Below are 27,973 nucleotides of genomic sequence, written 5' to 3' on the forward strand. Positions count from 1 at the left end.
AGCTACAGACTGAGGGTTGAATTCTCTCAACTCTCTCGCTCTCACTCAGATTCTTAGATGCTTTCTGGAGTGGGGAATGGGGACGTAAATTTCTCTTGAGAGCCCTTGCCATGATGAACCTCAGCTGTGCTTACTTATAGGTAAGAAAGGGCACGGGGTAAAGATGAGACCCACTCACAGAGCAAGCGTAGTTCTTCCAAACTTCTCCCTCTGTTCAAAGTCCCAATTTAGGGAACGCACATTGGGGTTTCCACTCAGGATCAACAGGAGAGCGTGTCTTAATACCTGCCACGTGATCAGACCAAGGCACTTCCCAGCTGCAAGCAGCTTATGGAGGGTTCTTGTGGCTCCAGTCAGCTGGAACCGGCATTGGACCCACACTATTCTCAACTTCTCTGTTTCTGGGAATGTGTGGGGACAGTGGAGAGGGCTCCCGTGTGACCTGACTGCGTCTGTATAATATCCACAGCCAGAAAAAAAAAAAAAAAAAGAACCTGCTAAAGAACAGCTCCCCAGCCTTCTTTAGAATTGTTACTACCTGGGAAGCAGATGGAGGGGGCAGCGTGACCCTGATGTGGCAGGACATGGGATGAAACGAGCCCTCAAGTCCTGTCCTCGGTCCCTTCACACAGGCTGTCTGTGTGTGTGTCTTAATTAAAAGGGGTCTGTCTTTCAAGTGTGCCCGCTGCAGTGAGACTTGTTTTATATTTACCTTTTCTGATCAAACGAGCGTACAGCTTTCTCCCTGTTTTGGTATAGCAAACATGGGGAATCTCACCCCAGGCGGATTCCTTTACAACGAACTGACCCAAGTCGTGCTCTTATTTATTTATTTTTGATGACAGATCCTGATTAAAGGTTTCCAGTCCAAACCTTTTAGCTGGTCCATGAACCCAGCCAGGAGAGAGAGCTGGTCAGCTGCTGATCGCCAAAGAAGCTCCCCGACCTGACCGAGGGAACAGTATAATTCAGAGGTGTGGGTAACTGGGGAACCAGGCACAGCAGAAATGAATCTCTCGTCTCTTTGCTGAGAAGGTTTGACCAAACACAGTTTTATTGGTCAGTGGCTCCTGCTTTAGTAACCTCTCACCCCCATGGCTCTTGGAGGTGTAAGCCACTGGCCGGCCTTGCCTTTGAACTCCTCATGGCTCCTGCCACCTCAAAGACTCCCAGTCGGAGCTTGTGTTTTGCTTGGGATCTCTCCTCACAGCAGGGCATCAGCAGTTGGGAAAACTGATCCACCCTTAGAGCCTTGACATATTTGAAGGTGATACCCCTGAGACTTGAAACCTATGGCTTTCTATTTCAGGAGCTGCCTGTCACATGTCAAGAAACACGACTCAGGCTGCCCACTTTGCTCCTCTGTCCCTCCTGGCTTCCCATAGGACAGGAGATAGTAACATTTGAGTACACCCTACAAGTATTCACTGAGTCCTCCCCTCATCTTCAAGCTATTTTACCCATTTTTCTTCTGACCTGTCCCAAGTAGAGTCTATTTTGAAATAAGTTTTCTTTTAAATAAGGCTAAAACGTGCAAATCTAGCCCTCTTTGGTGTCTGGGAACTTGATGCATGGTGAAGATGATGCAATGAAGGTGTCACAGGGCTTACGTTTACATGTTCAGTCCCAGTGCGTCCAGGTCAGATGAGCCCTACTTTTAAGATGGCCCAGCTTCCTTTTAAGATGGGACACTCTCCCCTGTCTTCTTGAGTCATTCTACATTACGGAAAAACTAGATCTTGCAAGAAGAGATAGAAATAGCATGGATTGCTCTCCCACATCTGCTTGGCTTCCAGCCTACGGAACAAGAGTGAAAGCTTTAGTGTTGAGAGGCGAATCCAGGGACCCATGGTTATTGGATGACTTCAGTAAAGCTTCTTTGGCAAGAAATCAAACCTCATATTCTAAGAATATTGAGTTGAAAAATGCCTTCTACTTATGATGCCGTTAGCTTAGCAAAGGAGTAAATGATCTCCATTGAGTTCCTCTGCTTTCCTAGAATTCAGGTAGAACATTACTGATAATCCTTAGCAGAAAGAATACTCTGGCAGGGTCTTTTTCTGCTTCAGAGTAAAGGTTGAGTTTTTAGCAGGTACCCAGGTGTCAGAAATGGCAGCTCACTCCAGTATTCTTACCTGGAAAATCCCATGGACGGCAGAGCCTGGTAGGCTACCGTCCATGGGGTCGCAAAGAGTCGGACACGACTGAGCGACTTCACTTTTCGCTTCAGGTGTCAGAAGAGGCAGGCCTGGTTTTTCTGCTGTCTTATTCTGTGCTCGTGAGTATGGTCATGAGCTTGCGCTCGACAAAGGGAAGCTTGACAAAGGGATGGGGAAAAGTAGCATTTATGTTAACTGCCATGTCTGATAACTGACCTCATGAAAATCTGATGAGGCAGTTGTAGTTCTTCTCATTTTTACAAAGGGGGAAGGTGAATTTAGAGGCTAATGGCTGGTCTGTAGTTAGAAAACTTGAGTGGCAGGCTTGGGACTGGGAAGAATTTGTAGCATATGATTAAAAAGTTCACTTTTCTCACCTTTTCTCTGGGGGCATTTGCCTTGTACCCTGAGGTAAGTATGTCTTTGAGATGAGTATAAACCATCATCAATACATTAATTGCTGTATTGATGATTGTTTATAGGTTGCTTCTCCTTGCCACTATTTTCTGTTTTTTTCCACCTACTGGGAAATTTAGTTCTCCCATTTCTAAATCCTATTGCATGACTTAGAGGAAGGAATTTGAAATCCCCTTTCTTCACTTGCCTCTCTTTGTCCCGTGTTCCAGTTCTTTCTCTGTATCCTTGCCCTGATGATAACTCAGATTTTTCAACTCTTTATGGGAATCAAACGTGTTATATGATGTTATATGATGCCATGTAAGCTGATAAGGAACCTATGCATATTTGATTAGCCTTTGGGAAAAAAACCCACGTCGTCTAATTAAACACTGTGAACTTAACTGAGCACCTTGCTGTCAGAAAATATTGCCCTGGACCTCATCCTCCTGACCTCTTCCTTACATTTTTGTCATTCTTCTTCTAAAAACATGTTTACTTCTCTATCTGGCTTTGCTGGGCCTTGGTTGCAGCATGCGGGGTCTTCTGTCTTTATTGCAGCACACGGCCTCTCCTAGTTGAGGCATCTGAGCTCGCAGTCATGCCTTGTGGGATCCAGTTCCATTTGAACGTGGGCCCCCTTCACGGGGAGCCACTGGACCACCAGGGAAGTCCCTCATGATTCTTAACAAATATATACTGGAACCGTTTTCTCTGGTAACTATAGGTGGAACTAACTGCATGTCCATTCTTTAATCACTCCCCATAAATATAAATATGGAGGCTGGAGATGAACAGAAGGACATCTTTGGTTCTAAATGGATGACATGTGCTTACGTATAGGCATTTTTGGAATTTTCTACGCAGCTCTGTATCAAAATAGGATTTGAATGCTGGTCCACATACTTGCTTGTTTTCTAACCTTTGAATGACTCAGGGTTTTATATGTAAGAGCAAGGTCTAGAACTCCTAGAAATAAGCACAAGTGGGTGTGTTCAGCTCTTCCTACGAGGCTTGGGCTGCGGCTGGTGTTGAGAAGCCTTTAGCGGTTGGTGGGAACAGGCTAGCGGGGAGCTTGGCCTGGAAGACTGTGTAAAGACCTCTTCCTCTCAGCACCAGGAAAAGGGGATTACATTGAGGGAAGTTAAGGGATGGTTAGCAAAAATGGTATGCGGGCAGAGAGAGAAAACTAGATTTAAAGGCTGAGTACTCTGCAGCCAGCCAAGGGGAAAGGCTGTGAGCAAGTTCTCAGAGTCCTCACCAAAGGGTGAGAAGGGGAAGAAAGGGCGCCTTTTGCATGGCAGAGGTTCATAACCATTTGTCGTTGTTTATTTGCCAAGTCGTGTATGACTCTTGCAACTCCATGGATTGTAGCCCGCTAGGCTCCTCTGTCTATGGGTTTTCCCAGGCAGGAGTACGGGCAGGAAGGGATTGCCATTTGCTTCTCCAGGGGATCTCCCTAGTCCAGGGATTGAACCCATGTCTCCTGCTTTAACAGGTGGATTCTTTACCACTGAGCCGCCAGGGAAGTGTTCATAATGATAGTTGCCATTATTAAGGTGATTTTATTTTTCTCTTCGCTAACCTATGTGCCAACTGGGTAGAGACTATTTTAAACAAGACACAACTACAACAAACCTACTGTGGATTCTGAATTCTGATATATTTTTAGAAGGCTGGGAATGCGGAAGAATGTAAAAATAAAAATAAAATAGAGATTAAATCCTAGGAGAGATTAAAGTCCTAACAAGAATCATCAGGTTCTATATGAGATCCGAGGAGAAGAGCAAAAATGTGTTCATTAGGTGTGATACATTAGATCTCGCACTGGGTAGTGGCTGCATTTCACATTTAATACGGTTCCCAGCTGTTCCCCTGCAATGACACAGCTGAAAATAGAGGCCTTGCTGGTTAAGCCAAGTCTAGTCAGTCCTGCTTTGCTGCTGCTGCTGGGGAAAATGAGACATTGAGAATGGCACTCAGTCCCCTTCGTCTGCTCCAGTTTCTCCACACTTGGGCATGACTCTAGAGGAACTGTAGGATGCCAGCGTAAAGAAGCCACGAGAACCCGCGGAAACCTACTGCCCCAAATCTGTAGTACTTATGGGCCAAGTTTTCAAATCCTTGCCCTTGAGTAGGGCCCAGCAGATTTTGCTTTTTACTGAGGGCCACCAAAGAGTTTTCAGTCTAACTAGGAAGATAAGTATTTTCACCCCGTGAGATAACAGTAAGGCAGAGAACAGATGCTGACTCTTGTGTAGAAATTGTCAGATGAATTGGAAAAGGGCCTCAGTATGCTTTCAAGGAGATAAAACTTGAAGCCCAGGTAGGATTTTTTGTTTTTTAATTACTAAATTTAAAAAAGGTATTTATTTAATTTATTTAGTTGCCCCGGGTCTTGGCTGCAGCTCGTGGAATCTTTAGTTGTAACTCAGATCGCAGTGCAAGCTCGGTTCGCGTTACTAAGAGTCGCAGCATGTGAGCGCTTAGTTTCATCACGTGGCATCTAGTTCACTGACCAGGGGTCGAACCCAGGCACCCTGCACCGGGAGCCCGGAGGGATCGAACCCAGGCGCCCTGCATCGGGAGCCCGGAGTCTCAGCCACTGGACCACCAGGGAAGTCCCTTAATCACTAAGTTTTTTTTTCAGAGCAGTTTCAGGTTCACAGCAAAATCGAGCAGGAGGCAGGGAGGGTTCCCACACACCCTGTGCCCACGGACGCTTCGCCGCCCGCACTAACCGTGAGCCACAGCGGCTCATTGTTAGAGTGGGGCCCACACTGGCACAGCCTTCTCTCTCAAAGTCTGTAGTCCTTGTTCGGGTTTGCTCTTGGGGTTGTCTATTCTGTGGGTTTTTAACAAACGTATAATGTTTCCTCCATGTCACTATTTCTAATTTAATTCCATTGCGGTCTGGGAGCAGACATCATATGACTTCTTTTCATGGTTGTTCAAGTATGCTTTATGGCCCAGAATGTAGTCTGTCTCAGTGAATGTTACATGGAGCTTGAGAAGAATGTGTCCAATCTGCCGCTGTTGGATGAAATAGTCTACAGATGTCAATTATTTGGTGCTGTGAATACATTCAACTATGTCCCTTACTGATTTTCTGCCTTCTGGATATGTGTGCTTCTGACAGAGGGCAGCTCTGGGAGAGGATTCATCTGTTTCTCCTTGAATTTCTACCAGTTCTTGCCTCATGTATTTTGATGCTCTTTTGTTGGTTGCACTGAGGAGTGTTATGTTTTCTTGGAGTATTGACCTCTTTATCATTGTGTATGCTACTTTTTATCTGTTGTAATTTTCCTCGTTCTGAAGTCTTCTTTGTCTGAAATTAACATAGCTACCTATACTGTCTTCAGATTAGTGTTAGCGTGCTGTATCTTTCTCCGTCTCCTTTAATTTATGTGTATCTGTTTATTTAAAGTGGGTTTCTCATAGACAAGATACAGTTGGGTCTTGTTTTTTCATCCACCCTGACAAGCTTTTAATTGTAGTATTCAGGCCATTAGCATTTAAAGTGATGATTGAGATACTTGAATTGACATTGACCATATTCGTCACTGTTTTCCATTTGTTGGCTTTGTTCTTTTTTCCTGTTAATATTTTTGTCTTCTACACATTTTATGTCTTTTGTGGTTTTAATTAGTAGTTTATATGATTTTATTCTCTGTGTTAGCATACCAGTTACACTCCTTTTTAAATACTTTTTTAGTGGTTGCCCTAGAGTTTGCACTTTACATTTATATCAAATCCAAATCCGTTTTCAAATATTCCTGCTTCAGTGATAGTGCAGTACCTTCCTTATGTTGACACAGTAACCCTCGTTCTTTCTCTTGTCCCTTGATTCGTTGCTGTCACGCATTTCACATATACATATATATACACACACACACGTAATCAAATAAATTTGTTGGTTTTATACATTATTATCTGTTAGATCAATTAAGAATAAGGAAAGTGACAATTTTCATTTTACCTTCACTTAGTCCCTCTCTGATGCTCTTCCTTTCTTTATGTACATCTGTTTCTGACTACATCATTTTCCTTCTCTCTGAAGAACTTCTTTTAACATTTCCTGTAAGCAGAAATACTGGCAACAAATTTTCTCGATTTTTGCTTGAGAAATTATTTATTTCTCCTTTACTTCTGAGGGGTTTTCCAGGGTGTAAAATTCTGTGTTGGTACGTTTTTTCTCTTAACCCATTATAGGTGTCATTCCACTCTCTTCTTGCTTGTGTGGTTTCTGAGAAGTCAGATGTAATTGTTACCTTTGCTCCTCTGTAGCTAAGGTTTTTTTTTTCCCCCCTTTGGCTTCTTTCAGAAAATTTTTAAATATTTGCTTTTCTGAGGTTTTACTATGATATGCACAGGTGTAGTGTTTTTGGTGTTTATCCTACCCAGTGTTCTCTGAGCTTCCTGGATCTGTGGTTTGGTGTTTGGTATTAATTTGAGGAAATTCTCAGTCATTAAGTTTCCTCTCCCATTTTATTTTTTTCTTTTGGTGTTTGTATTATGTGTATGTTACCCCTTTTATAGTACTCCCATGGTCCTTGGATATTTTGTTCTTTCCCTGTCTTTTCTCTCTTTGCAGTTTTGGAAGTTTCTGTTGTAATATTGCCAAGCTCAGATTTTATCTTTTTAGTTATGAAAATTCACATATCCAGGGACTGCACCCAAACTGTGTCGCATAGGATCGGTGTCACATAGTATCCCTTGCTACAAAAGAGGCTGGGTAATTTACAAGTTGATTTTGTTAGGAAAGATGAACAAGGTACTGGATACTGCGGAGGCAGCTTAATGTCTGTCTGGAGAACTAAGAATAATCTGGATGTGAGAAGTTAGGGTAATGAGATGAGCTTTTTCTTTTTTTGGTTGTGCTGGGTCTTCCTTGCTTTGCGAGGGTTTTCTCTAGTGGCAGTGAGTGGGGACTACTCTTAGGGTGCAGGAGCTCCTCACTGTGACGGCTTCTCTTGCTGCAGAGCACGGGCTCTAGGCACATGGGCTTCAGTAATTACAGTGCTTGAGCTCAGTAGTTGTGGCTCGTGGACCCTAGAGCACACGGCTCCAGGAGTTGTGGCACAAGGCATGGGGAATCTTCCCCAACCAGGGATCGAACCCATGTCCCCTGCATTGGCAAGGGGATTCTTTTCCACTGTACAACCAGGGAAGTCCAGTAGAATGAGCTTTGCCACTAATTCTTTGAATGAGCTTTGCCACTAATTCTGTGTGTGTGTGTGTGTGTGTGTGTGTGTGTGTGTGTATGTGTGTGTATTTGTGTGTAAAATCTCACTGGGAATTGCTGGCATAGAAGAGTTTTGTTTTTTGTTTTATTTATTTTACAAATTATTTTGTAGCTGGCCACTTTTTAAACTTCCTTATTAGCTTTGATGGATTTTTAGTTGATTTTCTAGGATTTTCTTAATAGAAAATCAATGGAAAGCTCTTGGATTTCTTTTCAAATACTCTTCCTTTTTCTGTTTTCTTATTAATTACTGCTACTAGTTTCCTTAGGTTTTTTTCCTTTCTTTCCCAAATTATCATATTGGGGTGCTTACTTTATTTTTGGATATAATTCTGTGTATATATCAGAGTAAAATTAAAATATGAGATTAGAAGCAGTTGAAATTTAGAAATATTTGTGGCCTTGTAGATTTCATCTCTAAGATTTTTAGTAAAAACTGGCTACATGCTTTTCTCTTTTCAGTAGCTGAGATATGTTATCAGGCTTCAACTTAGCATTTAAGGCAAATGTCAGATTTTTTTATTTAGTGGAATTATTCAAGAAAGAAAATGTTTTATACTTCCCTAAGCCACAAATACCCAGAGGCTTAAGGATTTTAATAAAATCCTGTTCTGTATATACATAGACTAGCTGTGTGTGTGTGTGTTTGTGTGCGCGCGTGCACGCTACTCAGTGAATAGAATTTCATAGTTTTTAATTCTTTTAAACAACACTAAAAACAGTATGCTATTTCTCTGATACTGCCTCCTCCAGGATGTAAAGCTTAATTATCTTCTCTTTGAATATGGTCTGAACATAGTGATTTTGTTCTAATGCATAGGCTATGAGATGTGGGTGGTAACTTTACAGTGGAGAAACCTGGAAGACCTCACCTTTAACTAAGTGATTAAGGTAAACTTCCCCTGTAATAAGTCACGTTGATACCCACCATGTGTCCCAGTTATGAAGGAAAGAGAAAGGCACATCATCTGTGTAGTATTCTCCAAAATCCATAACCTCAGTCTTAACAGTTAAAGAACCTGAGACCAACCAGACTGAGGGACATTCTACAAAATTCCTGACCACATTTGGCAAGGTGTTAAGGTCATGAACTATAGGGAAAGATTGAAACTAAGGAGCCATGACAGCCAGAAGCAATGCAGTGTCCTGGATAAGATGCCAAATCAGAAAAATGACCTTAGAAGAAAACTAGGAAAATCCAAAAAGAAAACAAAAGTCTTTAGCTGAGTTAATAGAATTAACCTAATGTTAACATCTTAGTTTTGATCATTGCACCATGGAGATGAAAGAGACTAACATTAGGAGAAGCTAGTGAGGGTATTCAGAGCTCTCTATTCTACTGTTGCAACTATTCTCTAAGTCAAAAACTGTTTCAAAACGAAAAGTTCAAAAGAAAGCGATTACAAGTCGGCCTGGTAAATAAAAACATTTTTATATTTATCAAAAATTGTAAAGTGAAGTCTGCTACTGTTACCCGAACAGATGTCTATGGCTTTGTGGAAGGGTCAGTGAGTGGTGGGTGTGGGCGCCTCAGGTGCCGGGATCAAGTAATTGAGATAACGGGAGTGGGAAGACTGTGGTAGGTGCCGGAGAAGTGCTTCCAGGGGCACCAGGGACAGGTCCCGGTGGAGGATGCTGGTGTGGCGAGGGCGAATGAAGTTGCTTTGTGAGTACAGAAGTGAAGAAAAGCACTCTCATGTTTTACGGAGGAAGGCATTTCAGTTCAGTTCAGTCACTCAGTTATGTCTGACTCTTTGTGACCCCATGAACCGCATCACACCAGGCCTCCCTGTCCATCACCAGCTCTCGGAGTTTACTCAAACTCACCTCCATCGAGTTGGTGATGCCAACCAACCATCTCAGCCTCTGTCGTCCCCTTCTCCTCCTGCTCTCAATCTTTCCCAGCATCACGGTCTTTGCTAATGAGTCAGTTCTTCACATCAGGTGGCCAAAGTATTGCAGCTTCAGCTTCAACATCACTCCTTCCAATGAACACCCAGGACTGATCTCCTTTAGGATGGACTGGTTGCATCTTCTTGCAGTCCAAGGGACTCTCAAGAGTCTTCTCCAACACCACAGTTCAAAAGCATCAATTCTTTGGTGCTCAGCTTTCCTTATAGTCCAACTCTCACATCCATACATGACCACTGGAAAAACCATAGCCTTGACAAGATGGACCTTTGTTGACAAAGTAATGTCTCTGCTTTTTAATATGCTCTCTAGGTTGGTCATAACTTTCCTTCCAAGGAGTAAGTGTCTTTTAATTTCATGGCTGCAGTCACTATCTGCAATGATTTTGGAGCTCCAAAAAATAAAGTCAGCCACTGTTTCCCCATCTATTTGCCATGAAGTGATGGGACCGGATGCCATGAGCTTAGTTTTCTGAATGTTGAGCTTTAGGCCAACTTTTTCATTCTCTTCTTTCACCTTCATCAAGAGGCTTTTGAGTTCCTCTTCATTTTCTGCCATAAGAGTGGTGTCATCTGCATATCTGAGGTTATTGATATTTCTCCTGGCAGTCTTGATTCCAGCTTGTGTTTCTTCCAACCCAGCATTTCTCATGATGTACTCTGCATAAAAGTTAAATAAGCAGGGTGACAATATACAGCCTTGACATACTCCTTTTCCTATTTGGAACCAGTCTGTTGTTCCATGTCCAGTTCTAACTGTTGCTTCCTGACCTGCATAGAGATTTCTCAAGAGGTAGGTCAGGTGGTCTAGTATTCCCATCTCTTCAGAATTTTCCACAGTTTATTGTGATCCACACAGTCAAAGGCTTTGGCATAGTCAATAAAGCAGAAATAGATGTTTTTCTGGAACTCTCTTGCTTTTCGATGATCCAGCGGCACTTAAATGTAATTAAATTAACAAATGATTTAAGTAAAGAAAAAAATGGTGTGCTGATAAATCCTCGATATGTTGACCTCGTTTGCTTCAGAAATCTCTTATTTTAAAGCAGATAAACCCTATTTATTATTGTTCGTTGGACCACTGAGTAAAAGTATCAAATGTCAGTGAGCTTCTCTTTTAGAAAAACTGACGTTTTTATAAAACCTTCAGTCCTTGAGAATTGCCCCGAGGGGATTTTGTTGATTTTTGTTTTTTTTTTTCCTCTCCCTGTTTCTGTTGTCAGTTAACCCTCTGGTTTATAAAAATGGAGTCAGCGAAAGAATAAACGAGAAGCCAGTCTTGCAGTAATGCTCCACTGGGAATCAGGATACCCTGATTATCCCTCGACCTCACCACTGTGTCTGTTTTCAGCTGCCAGGCAGAGGCTGTCCATGCCTGTCTCCGTTGCCTCCAGGCTGGCCATGGGGTTAGCCGTACCCTGGAAGTGAGGTTAGCAAGAAGGGCACTCGGCTCCCTGCTTGGGCCTTCTCACCTGCCCGGGAACGTGGCGGGGAAGAGAGCCCTTGTGACCCTGCAGAGCTTGCCTTGTACGAGGCTCAGGGGCCGTCATAGGAATGCTCACTGGCTCCATTTGTCACAGCAAAGAAACGAAAAGGAGCTCGTCTGCCGGTGGTACGTTAGTGCTTGGAAAGCCTTGGAATCCCTTTGGAAGTTTTCAGATTCACCTTCAGACACAGCTTTGAAAAATTAATCCATGAGGCGTGGAAATATTTTCCAGCCCTTCACCTGAGATAAATGTTCTGTCAGTGCAGTGAGCTGAGAGAAAATCTCCTGGCCTCAGATCTCTTGGAATCTCCCAGGTTGCTGCTCAGAGGCAGAAGGGCTTCTGCGGCCCGAATGGTGCAGCTGTTTCTCAAACTTCCTGAGGGAGAAGGCAAATGCTTTATTTAATCTGCCTTGGTTCTCTGTGCTTATTCAGTCCGTTTTATTGTTTTTCATTAATTTGGGAAAACTCTTAGCCACTATTTCTCTAAATGTATCTGTTGCCTTGTTTCTGAACCCCCTCTCTGGAACTCCGGCTCCAGGTACTGTTAGGACATTCCATGTGGTTCTACAGTTCTTGGATGCTCTATTTTCTTGTACTCTTTTTCTCTTTGCATTTCGGTTTGGATCATTTCTTTTTTATTTCCAAGTTTACTACCATATTTCTTTCCTCTGCTCTATCTAGTGTGCTGATAAGCACAATTGAAGAAATTCTATGATAGTATGCTTTTTATTTCTAGCATTTTCATTTGGCTCTTTGTTTACAGATAGTTTTCATCTGTCTACTGAATAAGCCCATCTGTTCATCAGGTTGTCCACTTTTTCACTAGATTCTTTCACATATTAATTATAGTTATTTTGAAGTCTCCATCTGGTAGTTCCAAACATCTTGGTCATCTTTCAGCCTAGTTCTATTGACGGGTTTATGTTATGACAGTGGATTGTTTTCTCTCGTATTTTGTTTCTGATAAACTTTGAGTGATGGACTGTGTTAGAAAAACAGGAGACCTAAAGTAAATGTCGTGTCCAGCAGTGGGCAGACCTTCTGTGAGCCATTCGCATGGGAGGTTGACTCAACCTAGCATGTAACTGGGATGGGTCTGAGTTTTTCTGTCGCTGGACTTAACCTTCAGCACCGCTGACTCCAGATGCTGCCAGTGGTCTCCTCGTTCTTGTGTGGGGCACAGGGTACTGGGGCTTTTCTCAGAGTTCCAGCTCCGCCCTCCACTTCCAGCAGGTCCTGTCCCCCTGCACTACACAGGGAGCCGTGCTCCCGTCAGCGGGTAGGTAGACTTCTGTTGCTTGTATGTGGTGCCAGACCTGTGGTGGGCCAGGAGGGTTCCATTCCCCTGGTCCGGCCTCAGTCTCACAGGCTTGTTTGCTGGGGCTGTGGAGGGGGTGCCTTCTCAGTGTTCCTGGGGCAGCTGGAGTCTGCCCTTTGTCTGTGGGGGTCTGGGGTTGGAGGGAGTCTCCTACCCCTCCCTTGGGAGCAGAGGCTTTTGCTTCGACCCCAGCCACAGCTGAGCCTGCTAGGAGCTGGAAGGGTTCCTGCCCTCCCAGTGCGGGGCAGGCTGCCTGTCTCCCCCTCTCCCAGAAGCTGAGGATCTGCATCCGCCTTTGGGGATGAGAGCTTTTCCTGCTAAGCCCCCAGCAGGTAGAGATTTGGCTTTGGATGATAAAAAAAGATTCGAGAAAGGGACAGGGCTTTCTCCCTGTGTGCCATTGAAGGGAATCTCTCTGGTTTCTTCTCCTGCCCCCATCTTTCTCCAGAACATCCAGCAGAAAAGGGCTCGAAAGTGAGTGCAGATTCTGCTTGTGTCCAGAACTCCCAAACTGCCCTACTAGCCCACACTCAATTTGAAGAATTTGTTAAAATGTTAGCTGGTTTTGGTGACTGCCTTTCTAGCAGCCACCCCCGCCTTCTCTGCTCTTCCCGAGCTGGAGTTGAGTGTCCCATGGCTCCTGGATGGCACTCTTGGATTTGGGTGTCCCTGACTGCCTTCTGACCGCAGCTCTCCCACGTGCCCAGGGCAAGTTACAGTGTTGGTGGTGTATCTGGTGGCTTTTTCTTATGGTTACCGTAGATTCCATGTTTCTTTGCGACTTTCTACATCCCAAGCAGAGGCAGATCTTTTATTTTGTGGCCAACCAGTGGGTGGGGGTGGGGAAGTAGAGTAATATTGGGGTACCTACTGATCCACCATTACGTGTTTGGACAGCGTTGCCAGTTGAGGTTTGACACAGAGGCATCGCCGGCCGGTGTATTTTTTTATTTTGTGGTTTTCATTAGAAATGTCCTTTTAATATATTAAAATGAAGTCTGTTGGCGTGGGTCACCTTCAGGAGATTCTGTTGGAAAGGGCGGTGCGCAGCTGGTTGCCGATGAAAGGGTGTTGGAGACTCGTCACTGTGCTTGGGATGCAGTCGCCCTTGGACTACTTCGGGGTCCTGGGGTTCTTCTGTGTAATTTCTTCATGGTTAGATATCCTGGACACTTCCAGGTCAGACTTGCAAGGCATAGTTCTAACCACTGATTCTCTCTCTCGTGGTCTATACACACACAATATAAGGGACACCCATGGTCCTATTTCTGCCTTGCCATTTCACCTAGAAACACGTTTTCCTTTTTTTTCCCCCCTCAAATCCACTCCCCGCCCCATCTTTTCCCTTTTAAAATTCTGCATGCAAGAGGTGATCCTTTTTATGAACTGACGGTTTTCCTCCTTTAAGGTCATGGGCTGGTGCTTAGAAGATGCGGAGAGTTCCGTGAGATGCCTGTGGTGCCTGTGAGGGAGATGGATTTGTTCTTTCAACAAACATTCGGCTGTCCACTCCTTGACAGGCGCTGTGCTAGGGGCTGCAAGACCAGTGATGAGCAAAACCAGATGCGTCCCCACTCTCACGGTCTGCAGAGAAGTGCTGGCCTCTGCCTTGGAAGCTTAGAGATTCAGGTAGAAGAGACATGTTAGTGGGTGAGATATTTTTCAGTATTAAGGTCTGTCATCCTTGTATTTATTTTTATTATACCTACCTCCCTTCTCTGACCAGTTGGATTCTTTTCCTGGCTTCAAGAATTGAAATGAATGGAGTGTAACCTTAGAATCCCTTCTGTCTCTCCTCTTCCCCTGTCTCCCTCCCCGCCCCGAAATCACGCGGAATGTAGTATATACTGTAAGTGACCTCGAGGGGCAGGATGGGTGCAGGTGTGGAGGAGATGTTCTGATTATCTGCTCTGCACAGGGCGAGGAGCTTTACAAACCTCATCTCACGGAACCTGCAGCTCCAAGAGAAAGGTGGTGTGGTGTCCATCCCCTAGATTCAAAAAATAGAGAGGGTTAAGCTGCTTAACAGAGAAGGCAATGGCACCCCACTCCAGTACTCTTGCCTGGAAAATCCCATGGACGGAAGAGCCTGGTGGGCTGCAGTCCATGGGGTCGCTAAGAGTCAGACACGACTGAGCGACTTCACTTTCACTCTTTTCACTTTCATGCATTGGAGAAGGAAGTGCCAATCCACTCCAGTGTTCTTGGCTGGAGAATCCCAGGGATGGGGGAGCCTGGTGGGCTGCCGTCTATGGGGTTGCACAGAGTCGGACGTGACAGAAGCGACTTAGCAGCAGCAGCAGCAAGCTGCTTAAAGTCGTGCAGGACACTCATCACCATGACTCTTCCTCCCATATTGTAGTTGCTTCCTTTAGACACTTGTTATTACTGGTCCTGCTGGCTTTATGTTACTGAAAACCAAAGAAATTAAAGCACAGTAGCAGTTTTAGTTTGAAGTTTGTGTTTGCTTGAGATAGTTTTAAGTTGGCCCAATCCTTGCCTTTTGCTTCATGATTCTAATGTGTGAAAGTGTCATAGGAACTTTAGTTCCTGTGCTTTGAAATCTGCTTTTACAAAATTACTGTGGTATCAGTTTCATGAAGAAAAGTTAAATGCTTTGTTGGAGGTTGTTGGTATGACCTTTTTCATATATGACTTAGCTTTCAGCTGTGTAGATGCATAGAGTAGAGCGTGTGGGGAATCCGCAGGTTTGTGGAAGAATCCCTCATTTCAAATTTTCAGATAGAGATAAGTGTGGCCCATGTTGATGGGGGGAAAAAAATCTCAAAACAAAATAAGCGTTTGCATTTAGCTCACTGGATGGGAATGGTGGTGCTTTCGTGTATATCACAACAGAGCTGAAAACTCCTTCCTCTCTGCCAAAAAGTGGCCTAGGCTGAGTCCTGGGGGGGGCTGTAAATTATGCCTTCTAAATGCTGCAAGGTGTTAAAGAGGTCCTGCAGAAATAATTAAGCCTGTGAAGTTCACTCATCCTCAGGCCGAGACACTTGAGCTGTGATTATTGGCAAGGCTTGCTTCCTTTCCAAGAGAACTGCAATTTGGTGGACAGGATGAGATGATTTGAGACATCTTAAATCAGAGTCTCTGTCCTACACTTGTGCCTCTGGCTGGTATTCTAGGTGGATTTGTTCCCAGTCATTGTTTCATGTAAATCCCAAACGCTGCTGTCTCCACTGTGATTAAATGTGAATGCAAAGCTTTGGAATGCTCGAGTTTGAGTGTGGTGTGATTTGAAATTAAAAAAAACAAACAAACATATGACGATGAACCCATTTGGGTAGAAAAGGAGGTAAATATTTAAGCTGTGTTTATGTGTGGGCTCATGCATCTTGGGGCCTTGGTAGAGGACCATTTCCTTACTCTGTGCTGGTACTCTTCATGTTCTAGAAGGAAGTAGAAGGTCTGACTTTAGAGTTAGGATTCACGGGTTGGATTGGTAACTTTGCCACTTAATAGCTCAGTTTCTCACATATAAAATGAAATTTGTATCTGCCACCCGACCCCCAAAAGTTGACAAACTTGGTTATAAAGAGCAAATGAGATCATGGATACAGTAGTGCTTTGCAGCAGGCAAAACATTCTAACATTTGTAAGGATACTAATGAGAAAAAAAAAAATGCCAGTTTCCACAGCCAAGAAATTCACAGTGTAGCTGGAGAGAGAAAAGTGGTCATTTGAAATGCCAGTAAAGCAGTGTTAGAATGGTGTATCAGAGAACTGAGCCGTAAGGTAAAGGCTGTGAATGCGGTGGGATGTCTTAGTAAGGGAAGATTGTTGATGTTGAGGGTGCTCAGTAAAGGTTTCACAGAGAAGGTAGGTTCTCTTAGGCCTCATGAACTGTAGATGCTTTGGCTGGACAATCGGAGGGGAAGCAGCAGCATGGCTGAGCAGGAAGGAGACTGGAGTGAGTGGAGTATATCTATGAAGCATCAGCAGGCAGCCAAGAGGCCCCCTTGGCTGTACCCAGATGGCAAACCGCAGGACGGCTTGAGTCAGATGCCCCTGGAAGCTAAATCTGTTTCTGATTTTCTCTGAATAGGAGAAATTCTCATTGTGATGCTTTGCCTTCTCCTTATTGTTAGTGGAAACAATAGTCGTCATATAACTCAGAAGTTCTCCAAGGCTTTAACTAATGGAGGACTTGTCTAGGAAACAGACCCAAAGTCAGTAAGTCTAGACTAGAAATGTCTTTTTTTCCTCTCCCTGTTTTGGTTATGCTTCCAGTTTCTCATGCTAAACTTGGATATGTTCGGCCCCCTTGCATAAATGCAAACAGCCTCTGATTTTGAGTGGGCTCGTAGGCTGAATGAAGCTGGAGAGGGCATCGGCGTCAGCATCCTTCTTTCTTTAGGAACCGAGTTTAAACTCTGCTTGGATAAGAAACCGTCTTCTTTCAGAAGACTCTGACAGAGTGGCTGGTTTGGGAGTAACGCTCCTGTCAATAAAAGAAAAAGAAGTACAGAAGCTCATTATAATAGATGAAACAACAGTTCAGAGAGCAGCCAGGACTTGAGGGATAATTCCTGAGAGACAGGAGCACCCTGAGGGTAGCTGCCTGTTCACTCTGATGCCATCCCCCGAGGACTTCTAATTCACAGTCCTGGGTATGGGGACTTCACAGGAAACAGCAGCCCCACAGGGCTGACAGGCTGGGGTTAGGGGGTTCCCAGAGTATCTGGGATTTGAAGGACAAAAGTCTCAGGAGAAAGGGAATCATGGGGAAATAAACAAAAAATGAGCATGCAGTCTTCTATTAAGGTCTTTGCCAACTCCTAAAGTGCACACGATCAGAGCAAGACTCCTGGAGTCCCTGCAGAAAGAAGCGGCTGGGAGCCTAAGGAGCTGTGCAGCTATTTCAGTAACCATATATAGTGCTAATGAGACAAAGGTCCATGTTCAGGGCTGGCCAGGATGGAGGGGTCCTGGGAAATACCCCAGGCTTTAGTTGAAGGCCCAGAAGGCCACACCTTCAGACTAAGGGCAAGCTGAAAAAAGTTAGTCCTGACAAAAGTTGAAGCTGTTAGGATTAAAGTGGTCTGACTGCATTCTCTGTGCCTGCAAGCAGAATGTGTTATATTCTTAAGAGAAAGATAATCTGGATTGTCCAGAATCTCTATAATTTTTAATGCAGAATATTGGTATCTAATAAAAAATTAAGATGCAAGCTAGAAATTGAAACCAAATGACCAAAATGAAGAATAAAAAGATGCCAGAAAGAGACTTAAAGTTTATTCAGATATTGGAGTTATCAGTCCAGAACTAACAATACTCAATAATACAGAAGTAAAGAAGGAGGATTTCAACAAAGATACAAAATCTTCTTAGCCAAGTGGAATTCTGGAAATGAAAAATATAAGAAGTGAAATTAACAGTTCAATACATGGATTTAATAGCAGTTTATAGACTTACACACACAAAGGATAAAGGATTATTGGAAAAGGATAAAGGATTATTGGACCAGAAGGAATATTAGTAGAAAAATATACAGATTGAAGCACAGAGAGGGAAAATACAGAAAAGAGAATAAGAGACATACAGGACATGGTGAAAACATTTTACATATATGTGTATCTGGAGTTGTAGAAGAGGAGAGTGTGATAGAACCAACATTTTAAAAAATACTGACAGAGTTTTCTAAAAGCATCAGGAGACATAAAGTCACAGATTAGAGAAGCTATACAGTTCTCAGTAGGATAAATACAAAGAGCTACACTGAGGTACATCTGTGGACCTCTGTGGACAAATAGAATAAGCAAACACTTAAACTCAACTGTATCAGAAATTACATTAAGTATAAGTGGACTATATGTACAACTGAAAGCCAAAGATTTTTAAATGGGATAAAATATTAAAATCCATTTATATCTTTTTATGAGAGATAATCTTTAGACAAACTTTAAGGGCAGAAATTTGAAAGTAAAAATTTTGGAAATAAACACACATACACACATGCATACAGGCAGAGAACAATCAATAAAGGTATAGAATATTTAGATAGTACTAAATAATCAACTTACTCTGCTTGACAAGTGTAAAACATTACACTCATCAACAGCAAGATACTCTTTTTAAAGTGCACATAGATCATTGACAAAAGTAAACAATGTGCTGGGCCATAAATCAAGTTTAAATAAATTGCAAGTTTTTGAAATAACATGTATGTTCCCTGACTACAGTGCAAAATAGAAATCAGTAACAGATAAATATAAAATCTGAACATGTTTGGAAATTAAACAGTATACTTCTATTAATGCCCTTTAGGCCAAAGAAAGTGTTACAATAGAAATTAATTTTTTTAACCTAAATTATAATGAAAATGATATGTAAATATGTGGGATGCATTTAAAATAGTGCATAGAAGTAAATTTATAGCTTTGTATTTAGGTATTAAGAAAGAAGAAAGATTGAAATATCTAAACTTCAATCTCAAGAATCTAAATGCAGTATGGATTAAAGTCCCCCAAAACCAAAGGAAGTAAAAATAAGAGCAGAAAGGAGCAAAATAGAAAAAAAGTTAGGTGAAGAATTAAGTAAGTAAGATACCACATAGTTGCACTCATCTCACACGCCAGCAAAGCAATGCTCAAAATTCTCCAAGCGGGGCTTCAACAGTATGTGAACTGAGAACTTAACAGATATTCAAGCTGTATTTAGAAAAGGCAGAGGAACCAGAAATCAAATTGCCAACATCTGTTGCAGAGAGTTCCAGAAGAACATCTACTTCTGCTTCATTGACTATGCTAAGCCTTTGACTGTATGGATCACAGCAAACTGGAAAATTCTTAAAGAGATGGGAATACCAGACCACCTTGCCTGCCTCATGAGAAATCTGTATGCAGGTCAAGAAGCAGCAGTTAGAACCGGACATGGAACAATGGACTGGTTCCAAATTGGGAAAGGAGTACGTCAAGGCTGTGTTTTGTCACCCTGCTTGTTTAACTTATATGCAGAGTACATCATGCAAAATGCCAGACTGGATGAAGCACAAGCTGGAATCAAGATTGCCGGGAGAAATATCAATAACTTCAGATATGCAGATGACACCACCCTTATGACAGAAAGCGAAGAGGATCTAAAGAGCCTCTTGATGAAGGTGAAAGAGGAGAGTGAAAAACCTGGCTCAAAACTTAACATTCAGAAAATTAAAATCATGGCATCTGGTCCCATCACTTCATGGCAAATAGTTGGGGAGACAATGGAAACAGTGACAGACTTTATTTTCTTGGGCTCCAAAATCACTTCAGATGGTAAATGCAGCCATGAAATTAAAAGATGTTTGCTCCTTGGAAGAAAAGCTGTGACAAACTTAGCATATTAAAAAGCAGAGACATTACTTTGTCAACAAAGGTCCATCTAGTCAAGGCTGTGGTTTTTCCAGTGGTCATGTATGGATGTGAGAGTTGGACCATGAAGAAAGCTGAGTGCCAAAGAATTGATGCTTTTGAACTGTGTTGTTGGAGAAGACTCTTGAGAGTTAGTCAATCCTAAAGGAAATCAGTCCTGAATATTCATTGGAAGGACTGATACTGCAGCTGAAACTCCAATACTTTGTCCACCTGATGCGAAGAGCCAACTCATTAGAAAAGACCCTGATGCTGGGAAAGATTGAAGGCAGGAGGAGAAGGGGACAACAGAGGATGAGATGATTGGATGACATGGCTGACTCAATGGATGAGTTTGAGTAAGCTCTGGGAGTCAGTGATGCACAGGGATGCCTGCCTGCTGTAGTCCATGGCGTCGCAAAGAGTCAGACACGACTGAGCGACTGAACTGAACTGAAGATGAAGAAAATCAACAAAATGAAATGGAAAAGATTATTAAAATTGATAAACATCAGTAAGACTGATCAAGTACAAAGGGAAAACACAGATGATCAATATCAGGAATGAAAAGAGAGGTATTACTACAGATTTTATAGGCATTAAATAGACATACATTTAGTGCAAACATTTAACAGTTTAAAGTGAACATATTCGTTGAAAAATACCACCTACAAAACTGACATGAAAATATGCAGAATCTTATGTCGATGGAAGAAAATCCATGATTTAAAATCGTTACCCACCCCACCCTCCCCCCCCAAAAAAAACCTTAGATGGCTTTTTTGATGACTTCTCAGTCTTTCAAGGCAGAAATAATGCCAAACTTGGCTAACATTTGTCAAAGAATAGAACTTTTTCTACTCACTTTTCAACTCCTTTTATGAGGCCAGCATAACCTGACACTGAAATCCAGTTTTAACATTACAGTGTTCAGCAAAAGAGGTCCGACACAAAAGAGTTAAATACTGTTTGGTTCCATTAGTATGAAATTCCTTAGTGGGCTAACAGAAATCAGAGTAGGGATTACTCTTGGAGAGGTGAGATACTGGCTGGGTGCAGCAGAGAGGACTCTCCTGGGGTGCTGGAATGTTCTATATCTGGATAGTGATTATAGGAGGACTGAATGTACTTTATGTGCACTTTAGTAGTAATATTAAAAAAAAAAGACTATAAACTTGATACTTCATCCCCACGTAGTTTCTTTTCTATCTAAATTGGATTCCATGTGCGTTGCCTGCGCGCATGTCCTGTTTGACTGCCTTGGATGAATGCCCACTCTGATGGAGTTGCCTTGCACAGCAGGCAGGCTTTTGCCTTGGGCTTGCTCTCTTTGAGAATAAGGAAATGACCCCGACCCAGAGGTGCCTGTGATGGAGCCTCTAGTTCTTCCCTCACTCTGCTCACTTCACGCAGTGTGGTTTTCTTCACAGGCACGGTGGTTTTGGGAAGCATACTTCCAGTCAATCAAGGCCATCGCCCTGGCCACCCTGCAGATCATCAATGATCGGATATATCCATACGCTGCCATCTCCTATGAAGACTGGAACGACCCTCCTGCTGTGGTGAGTAAATGCTGGGGTGAGCCACGTCAGGCATAGGCCAGCGGCCAGGACGATGGAACATGTACTGGATTTGTAAAGGTGATTTAAGTTTGAGCTATCTAAGATATAAGAGTGTGCTAGAATATGTGGGACCCAATAGGACCAGTTTTGGTCTTCCCTGTTGGCTCAGATGGTAAGGAATCTACCTGCAAGTGTGAGAGACCTAGGTTCAATCTCTGGGTTGGGAGGATTCCCTGGAAGAGGGCATGGCCACCCACTCCAGTATTCTTGCCTGGAGAATCCCCATGGACAGAGGAGCCTGGTGGGCTACAGTCTACAGCGTAACGAAAGAGTAGGACACGAATGAAGTGACTTAGCACACACGCACTCAGGACCAGTTTAATTTTGAAATGACAAAAGTAACAAATACTGAAGCAGCAGTTTGTTTTAAATGTGCTTAGGAAGACAGTGTGTTTGTTTATTTGCAGAAATAAATTGGGAGGCCTGGGTCTTGTTGGAAATGGAAGACTTCCTGATGACTTTTGCAGTGGTGGTGCTTTGAACTCTTGAAAAGATTCTCTAAGCAATTCGTGATGGCTTATATTCTGAGCACTGCCTCTTGTGCTTTATGCTAACTAAGTGCTTTGCATGGATGTCAATTAACATTCAGGCCCCTGGTAGGGGACATCATCAGCAAGAATGATAGAGAGGCATTAGGGATTGCTCAGGGTGGCCGAGACCCCTCGGTCCTTCCAGCAGCAAGATGGGGTGGGCAGATGCTGCTCTCAGAGCTTCGTCCTTAATTGCAGGAGTCATGAGGTACCTGTGGTCTGGGAGGGACAAGTACCTGAAGCTGTGGGGGGCACAGTCTCTGCTCTGGGGCACACCTGCTCTCTGGCTCACAGACCCCGAGGCCTCTGCGTGAGAGAGCTAGACTCCTCTCCGCCGAATCATTGCTCTTCTCTTTGTGGCCAGCCGTCCTTGTCTCCTGACTCTACCCGCTCTTAACAGTGCTGTGTGCTGCCACCGGGTCGGTCTTCTCTTTCCCTCCCCATCTCCCTCCCATCTCTCTCCCTCCCACCTTTCTTAAGGGGTTATTGTGTGCCAGCGCTCCACCAGGTGCTGAGAAAGCAGAGGAAACCAGGCCCTGCCCTCAGAGGAGCTCAGTGCTAACTTGGGAAGCCCGGAAGGAAGGGTATTGTATGAGTTGCCCTGCAGTGGAGCTGCGGGTGGAATGCCCAGGGAGCCCCGGGCGAGGGCGGGCAGTGCTCCTGAACCGGGAGTGCCCGAGAGGAAGTAAAATGGTCAAGGCAAGCGAAGCAGTAGCAAACACCTCCTTTCTGTTTTCCTTGAGGGAAGGTTTCCTTCTGTCCATCTCTTCCCTTGACTTCCTTGCCAAAGGTAACCTTCCAGAATGTTTGTGTTCCTGTATAGACATACTGTGTAATTTTAAAATACAAATGGGGTCACACTATGCATATTATTCTCAACCTTGCCTTTTTACTTTAAAACTAGATCATGGGCTTACTTCCGTTTCATTCTGTGTAGGGATACTTCAGTTTTAAGGACAGCTGTAATCATGTCTCGGCCTTTTGGCTAAGATCATGTGTTGGACCACTGTATGTGATCCCATCGCTTAGGTCTGTCTTACAGGCAGATCTATTTTCAACAGTAATAGGGGGATGCATATTATTGCGTCCACACAGCCTTTCAGGTGTGTTTGCACATAAATGTGTGAATATATCTGTAGAATTAGCAACAGCAGAGAAATGGCTAGAAGAATAGGCAGACTTTAAATGTTGATCAGTCAGTCAGTCCAATCGCTCAGCCCTGTCTGACTCTTTTCAACCCCATGGACTTGAGTGTTGATAGATTTTAACAAATTGCTCTTTCAAAAGACTACACCAGTTTATAATTCCACCAGTAACATTTTGGTTATTCTGGTTCTTCATGCCTTCAGTAACCCTGAGTACTTGAATTTTTGCTTACTTGGAAGGTTGATATCTCTCTCTGTTGCTCCCAGAATACGAATATAAATCCTATTTGAACTGTGATTGATCACCCTGACTTTTTAGATTGTTTTTGGCATGTATTCATTCAGTGGGTATTTCCTGAGTGCCTGTTTTGTTCCAGGCAGTGTTCTTGGTACTTGAGATATGTCAGTCAACAAAGCAGAGAAAAATCCATGCCACTGGGGAGTTTACATTGCAGTAGGTCTTGCTATCTGGAAGCAAGATTTGTCTTTCTAGTAAAATTTTAAAGCTTTCTTTATACAGGTCCTTTACAAGTCTTGCAAAATTTTTTCTTAGGTGTTTTATCATTCTTACACTCCAATAAACGAGTTCATGCTTTCTGACATTTTAGTTCCTAACTGATTACTTTTGTATGAAGACATATTGTTCGCTTTTATGTATAAACTTGTAATACTCTGATTGAGTTCTGTAATTGTTTGACTTTTTTCAAGTTGATTCTCTTGTGTCTTCTAGATGTACAGTGATACCTGCAAATGCTAATTATTATTTTTTCCAACACTTGAACCTTTTGTTATCTTTTATCTAATTGCCTTGGCTGCTGCTTCCAGAACAATGTTAAATGACCATCATTTAATGTTGTTAAGTGTTAAAAGAGAAGGGCGGGTGTTGTGTGAGAAAGGGGGAAGTTAGATTTCCCCCTCCCCCAGCTTACCTCTGGTTCTCTGGAGGACAGAGACTCAGGCAAGTGAGCGTTAGATACAGGGAGGGGGTGGGCCAAGAATGATGAATTTTGGGGTTTCTGGTTCCATCCAGAAGGAGCAGCAAATTCAGAGGTCAGAGGGACAAGAGAGCACGGCGGCTTCAGGAACTTTGAGGGGGTCAGTGTAGCAGAAGTGAAGGGTTTGTGAGGGAGATGCAGAAGGTGGAGCCTTCTGAGGGCCCAGATTGCCAAACCCCTGACATCTTAAGGGAGGTGCTGGAACGTTTCCGGTGGGTGATGGGAGATCAGCAGAGCACCTCCACAGAAGTCATGTGCTGAGATTGCATTTCAGCTCATTCTGACATCAGTGTGGAGGGTTGTTCTGTTGTAGGAGGACAAGGCCAAAGGCAGGAGACTGTTTCAGGAACCCAGGTGAGAATTAATGGAGGATAAATGTGAGGGATGGGGCTTCCCTGGTGGCTCAGTCGGTAAAGAATCTGCCTGCAATGCTGGAGACTGCCTGCAAGACAGGTGACCTGGATTTGATCCCTGGGTCAGGGAGTTCCCCTGGAGAAGGAAATGGCAACCCAGTCCAGTATTCTTGCCTGGAAAATCCCATGGACAGAGGAGCCTGGCAGACAACAGTCCACAGGGTCGCAAAGAGTTGGACACAACTTAGCGACTAAACCACCGCCCAAACGTGAGTGATACCAGGGACCACCGGCCGTGCTAACTGGGAAGGTGTTTAGGAAGAGTGAGGAGAATGGTGGTGTCTATCCAAATAGGGAGTGCGAGTGCATGGGCATCGCAGGCCAGCGTGGCGCTGGAGGCCAGGCATGGTCTGGCAGCAGGGCCTTCCGCGACCCAGCGCCAGGCCTCCTCTCCAGCCTATTTCCTTCTGTTTCCTTTCGGGGAGCACTAGGTTTCTGGCTCCACAATGTTGTCCTTCCTGTGTTTGCTCTCTGCTTTTCCTTCCTGTGCCCTTGTGACCGTTGCTTCTTTCCCTGGACGCCGTTCTTCACCATCACCTCTGGTCTTATGCATTTTATTCAGGGGCCCTGGCCATGTACCCCTTTCTCCATGAGATTTTTCCTGGACCCCTTACAAAAAGTAATCTTTCCTTCTTGTAAATCTTAAAGCGTATTATCTATTTCTTTCCTGTCATTTAACATACATAGAAGTACAATTTCCTGTAAAATTTTAAGTTTCTTAAGGGAATTTCTGAGTTATCTTGGTATTCCTTATAATATTTAGAGCAATTTAATTCAGGTAGGAAGCCCTTTATACATAAAGAAGGAAGGAGGGATTGAGGAGGGTGGAATTTCCAGGACTTGAACCATCCAAAGCTCACTCACATGCTGATGTGACAGCCTTTATTTTATTTGACCTTCACCCTATTGGGAAGGTGAGAAAAGTGAAAGATTTCCTCTCATCTCTAAAGCAGACCTAATGAGGCTCACAGAGCCTGATGACTTGTCCAAGGTCGCATAATGGGCAAGTTGTGTAAACAAGCAGGAACCCAGGTCTTCTACCCACAGAGTGTCTTGACTGGCTTATGCAGTATTATGGGAGCCATTGAGCCTCCTCCAGGCTGAAACATTTCCACTCTTCTGAGCATATGGTACAAGCTTGAGACAAAGAAGATCACATCTGTTGCTCTGCGGGAGAATTCATACAGGTGGGATAATCATGACCCAGCTAGAGAATGTGGAGACAGTGGGCGCTTTCCTGTACTTTTATCTAAAGCTCCAAGAAAAGTGTTTGAGGATAAATGGTTGGTATTCTGGTCTCTGTCTTTCATAAGAATACAGACTAGGAGAAAATAGTATATGAAGTTTTATAGTTTTGAAATAGGCATATTTTAATTGAGGACAAAGCAGAATGCTGGACTCAATTTGGGAAAGAAGATGAATATAAAAAGCATAGATCTGAATAAGCAACTGGAAAATATATTATTTATTTATTTATTTATTTTTCTTAAGGGGAATTTAGTGTTTAAGTTCTAGGAGCTCAGGTGATGAGAGCCCTGATTTAAAGCTGTAGGTTGTACATTTCTGCTTCTTCAGTGAAAGCAACTGACAGAAAGCCTGAATAGCATTGATTTATTTATAGTTAACTTCCTCCCCCCCGCCCCTTCAGAAATACTTAACCTGTCCTCGATGTGGTTACTATGAGCCCAGCCTGCAGGGGAGTCTCCCCTCTAGATTCCATCAAATTTACCATTTCAGGCACCCCGAGGTGGGAGTTGGTGTGGATCTCAGTCAGTAAATCAAGGGTTGGCCTGGCTTTTTCAAAGATCTGCAGTCAGGGCCTCCAGCCATGGCTCTGAGCTTGCTCAGCTGGAGAGGAGGGCTGAGAGCAGAGAGCCCTTTTTTGGCCAGATGCCACTGCCTGAGTTTAACGTTAAAAAAAAGAAAAGGCTTGTGTGTGGATGGTGAAAACAGGGAGGGGTGGTGGCCGGCCGCGCAGAAACCCGGTGCCTGGGCCACCAGATGCTCTGCCGTCCTCATTTGTAACCGGAGCGGGGCCGATTGCATTATCCACCTTGTGCTACACTCTCAAGATGGTGAAAGCGTGTGAGTAGGTCATTCTGGAGCACAACTTTAAAGTGGCAGAGTGGTCGGGTCTGGAGAGATCGGCCCTTTGTCTCGAATCTTCTCTTTGGAAGGAATTTCTCACCAAATGGAAGTTTCTTTGTGAGGGATGACACATTTGTTCTTAATCATTAAATTTTTTAGCTCCTCTTGTCAAGGATGCCTGCTTTTTATGGTCTCTTGAGGTTTCCATTTCTCCCCTTTTTTTTTTTTTTTTTGCAAGTCTCAGGAAAACTTTACCATCTCCCCAAACACTCCCCGCCTGTGTCGCTTCTCAGGCGTGTGCCATTTCTGGTCTCCCCCTTGGCGGGCCTGGTGCCTGGATCTGGGTGGCTGGGGGTCTCTTCGGACACCCTCCCCCAGCTTACCTCTGGTCGCCTGCAGGGCACGAGCTTGTCGGGAGGACACAGTCTGAGGCCCGGGAGCATTGAGGATGCGGATATGGAGCAGGCCAAGAGCCGTGAGGTTTTGGATTTCTGGCCTGTGCCAACAAAGCCATATCGTCTCGGTAAAATCACGTAGAGTGGAATATTTTCCCATATTATTTTTGTACAGCGTGATTAGAAGGATTATCTCCACCTTACCATGTCCTAACGTGATTGAGTAGTTAGTGTCAGTCGCTCAGTCGTGTCCGTCTCTGTGGACTGCAGCCCGCCAGGCTCCTCTGTCCGTGGAATTCTCCAGGAAAGAATACTGGAGTGGGTTGCCGTGCCCTTCTCCAGGGGATCTTCTCAACCCGGGGATCAAACCCAGGTCTCCTGCATTTAAGGTGGAGTCTTTACCATTTGAGCTACCCGAGAAGGTAAATTTTATTTACCTAGTTCCTTCTGGCAGTGTTTTTCAGATTTGTTGTCATAGATAACACTAGTATAGATAACCCAGGTTTTTTTTTTTAACACTGACTGTACTGGACCTAGAACAACAGAAAAGGGAGACAGCAGGGGCCCCATAGCTATTGAGAAAACCCTGACAAACTGACAGAAAAGTGGGGAAGTGACTTAAAATGGACTGGTGCACCCAGCATAAGAATAAGGCTGCCAACAAAGACTTGTTCCTATGAAATCTAGCCGGTGTTGCGGCTTCGCTGCAAGCCAGGCCTCAGGCGCGGATTATATGCACTCCCCTAGGCATCCTGTGGAGAAGGCAATGGCACCCCACTCCAGTACTCTTGCCTGGAATATCCCACAGATGGAGGAGCCTGGTGGGCTGCAGTCCATGGGGTCGACTGAGCGACTTCACTTTCACTTTTCACTTTCATGCATTGGAGAAGGAAATGGCAACCCACTCCAGTGTTCTGGCCTGGAGAA

General features: G+C 43.8%; 1 protein-coding gene across 4 annotated transcripts in view; it reads left to right on the forward strand.

Moving 5' to 3' along the window:
* EXT2 (exostosin glycosyltransferase 2) overlaps nucleotides 1-27,973 on the forward strand; it is a 144,122-nt gene that overhangs the window by 42,632 nt on the left and 73,517 nt on the right. For all 4 annotated transcript variants that reach the window (XM_055546930.1, XM_055546928.1, XM_055546929.1 and 1 more), the window contains one exon: nucleotides 21,289-21,420. In XM_055546930.1, the coding sequence (XP_055402905.1) occupies nucleotides 21,289-21,420 (132 nt within the window). The remainder of the gene's footprint in view (nucleotides 1-21,288; nucleotides 21,421-27,973) is intronic.

Source organism: Bubalus kerabau, chromosome 15, assembly GCF_029407905.1.
Source record: "Bubalus kerabau isolate K-KA32 ecotype Philippines breed swamp buffalo chromosome 15, PCC_UOA_SB_1v2, whole genome shotgun sequence".
Taxonomy (NCBI): Eukaryota; Metazoa; Chordata; class Mammalia; order Artiodactyla; family Bovidae; genus Bubalus; species Bubalus kerabau.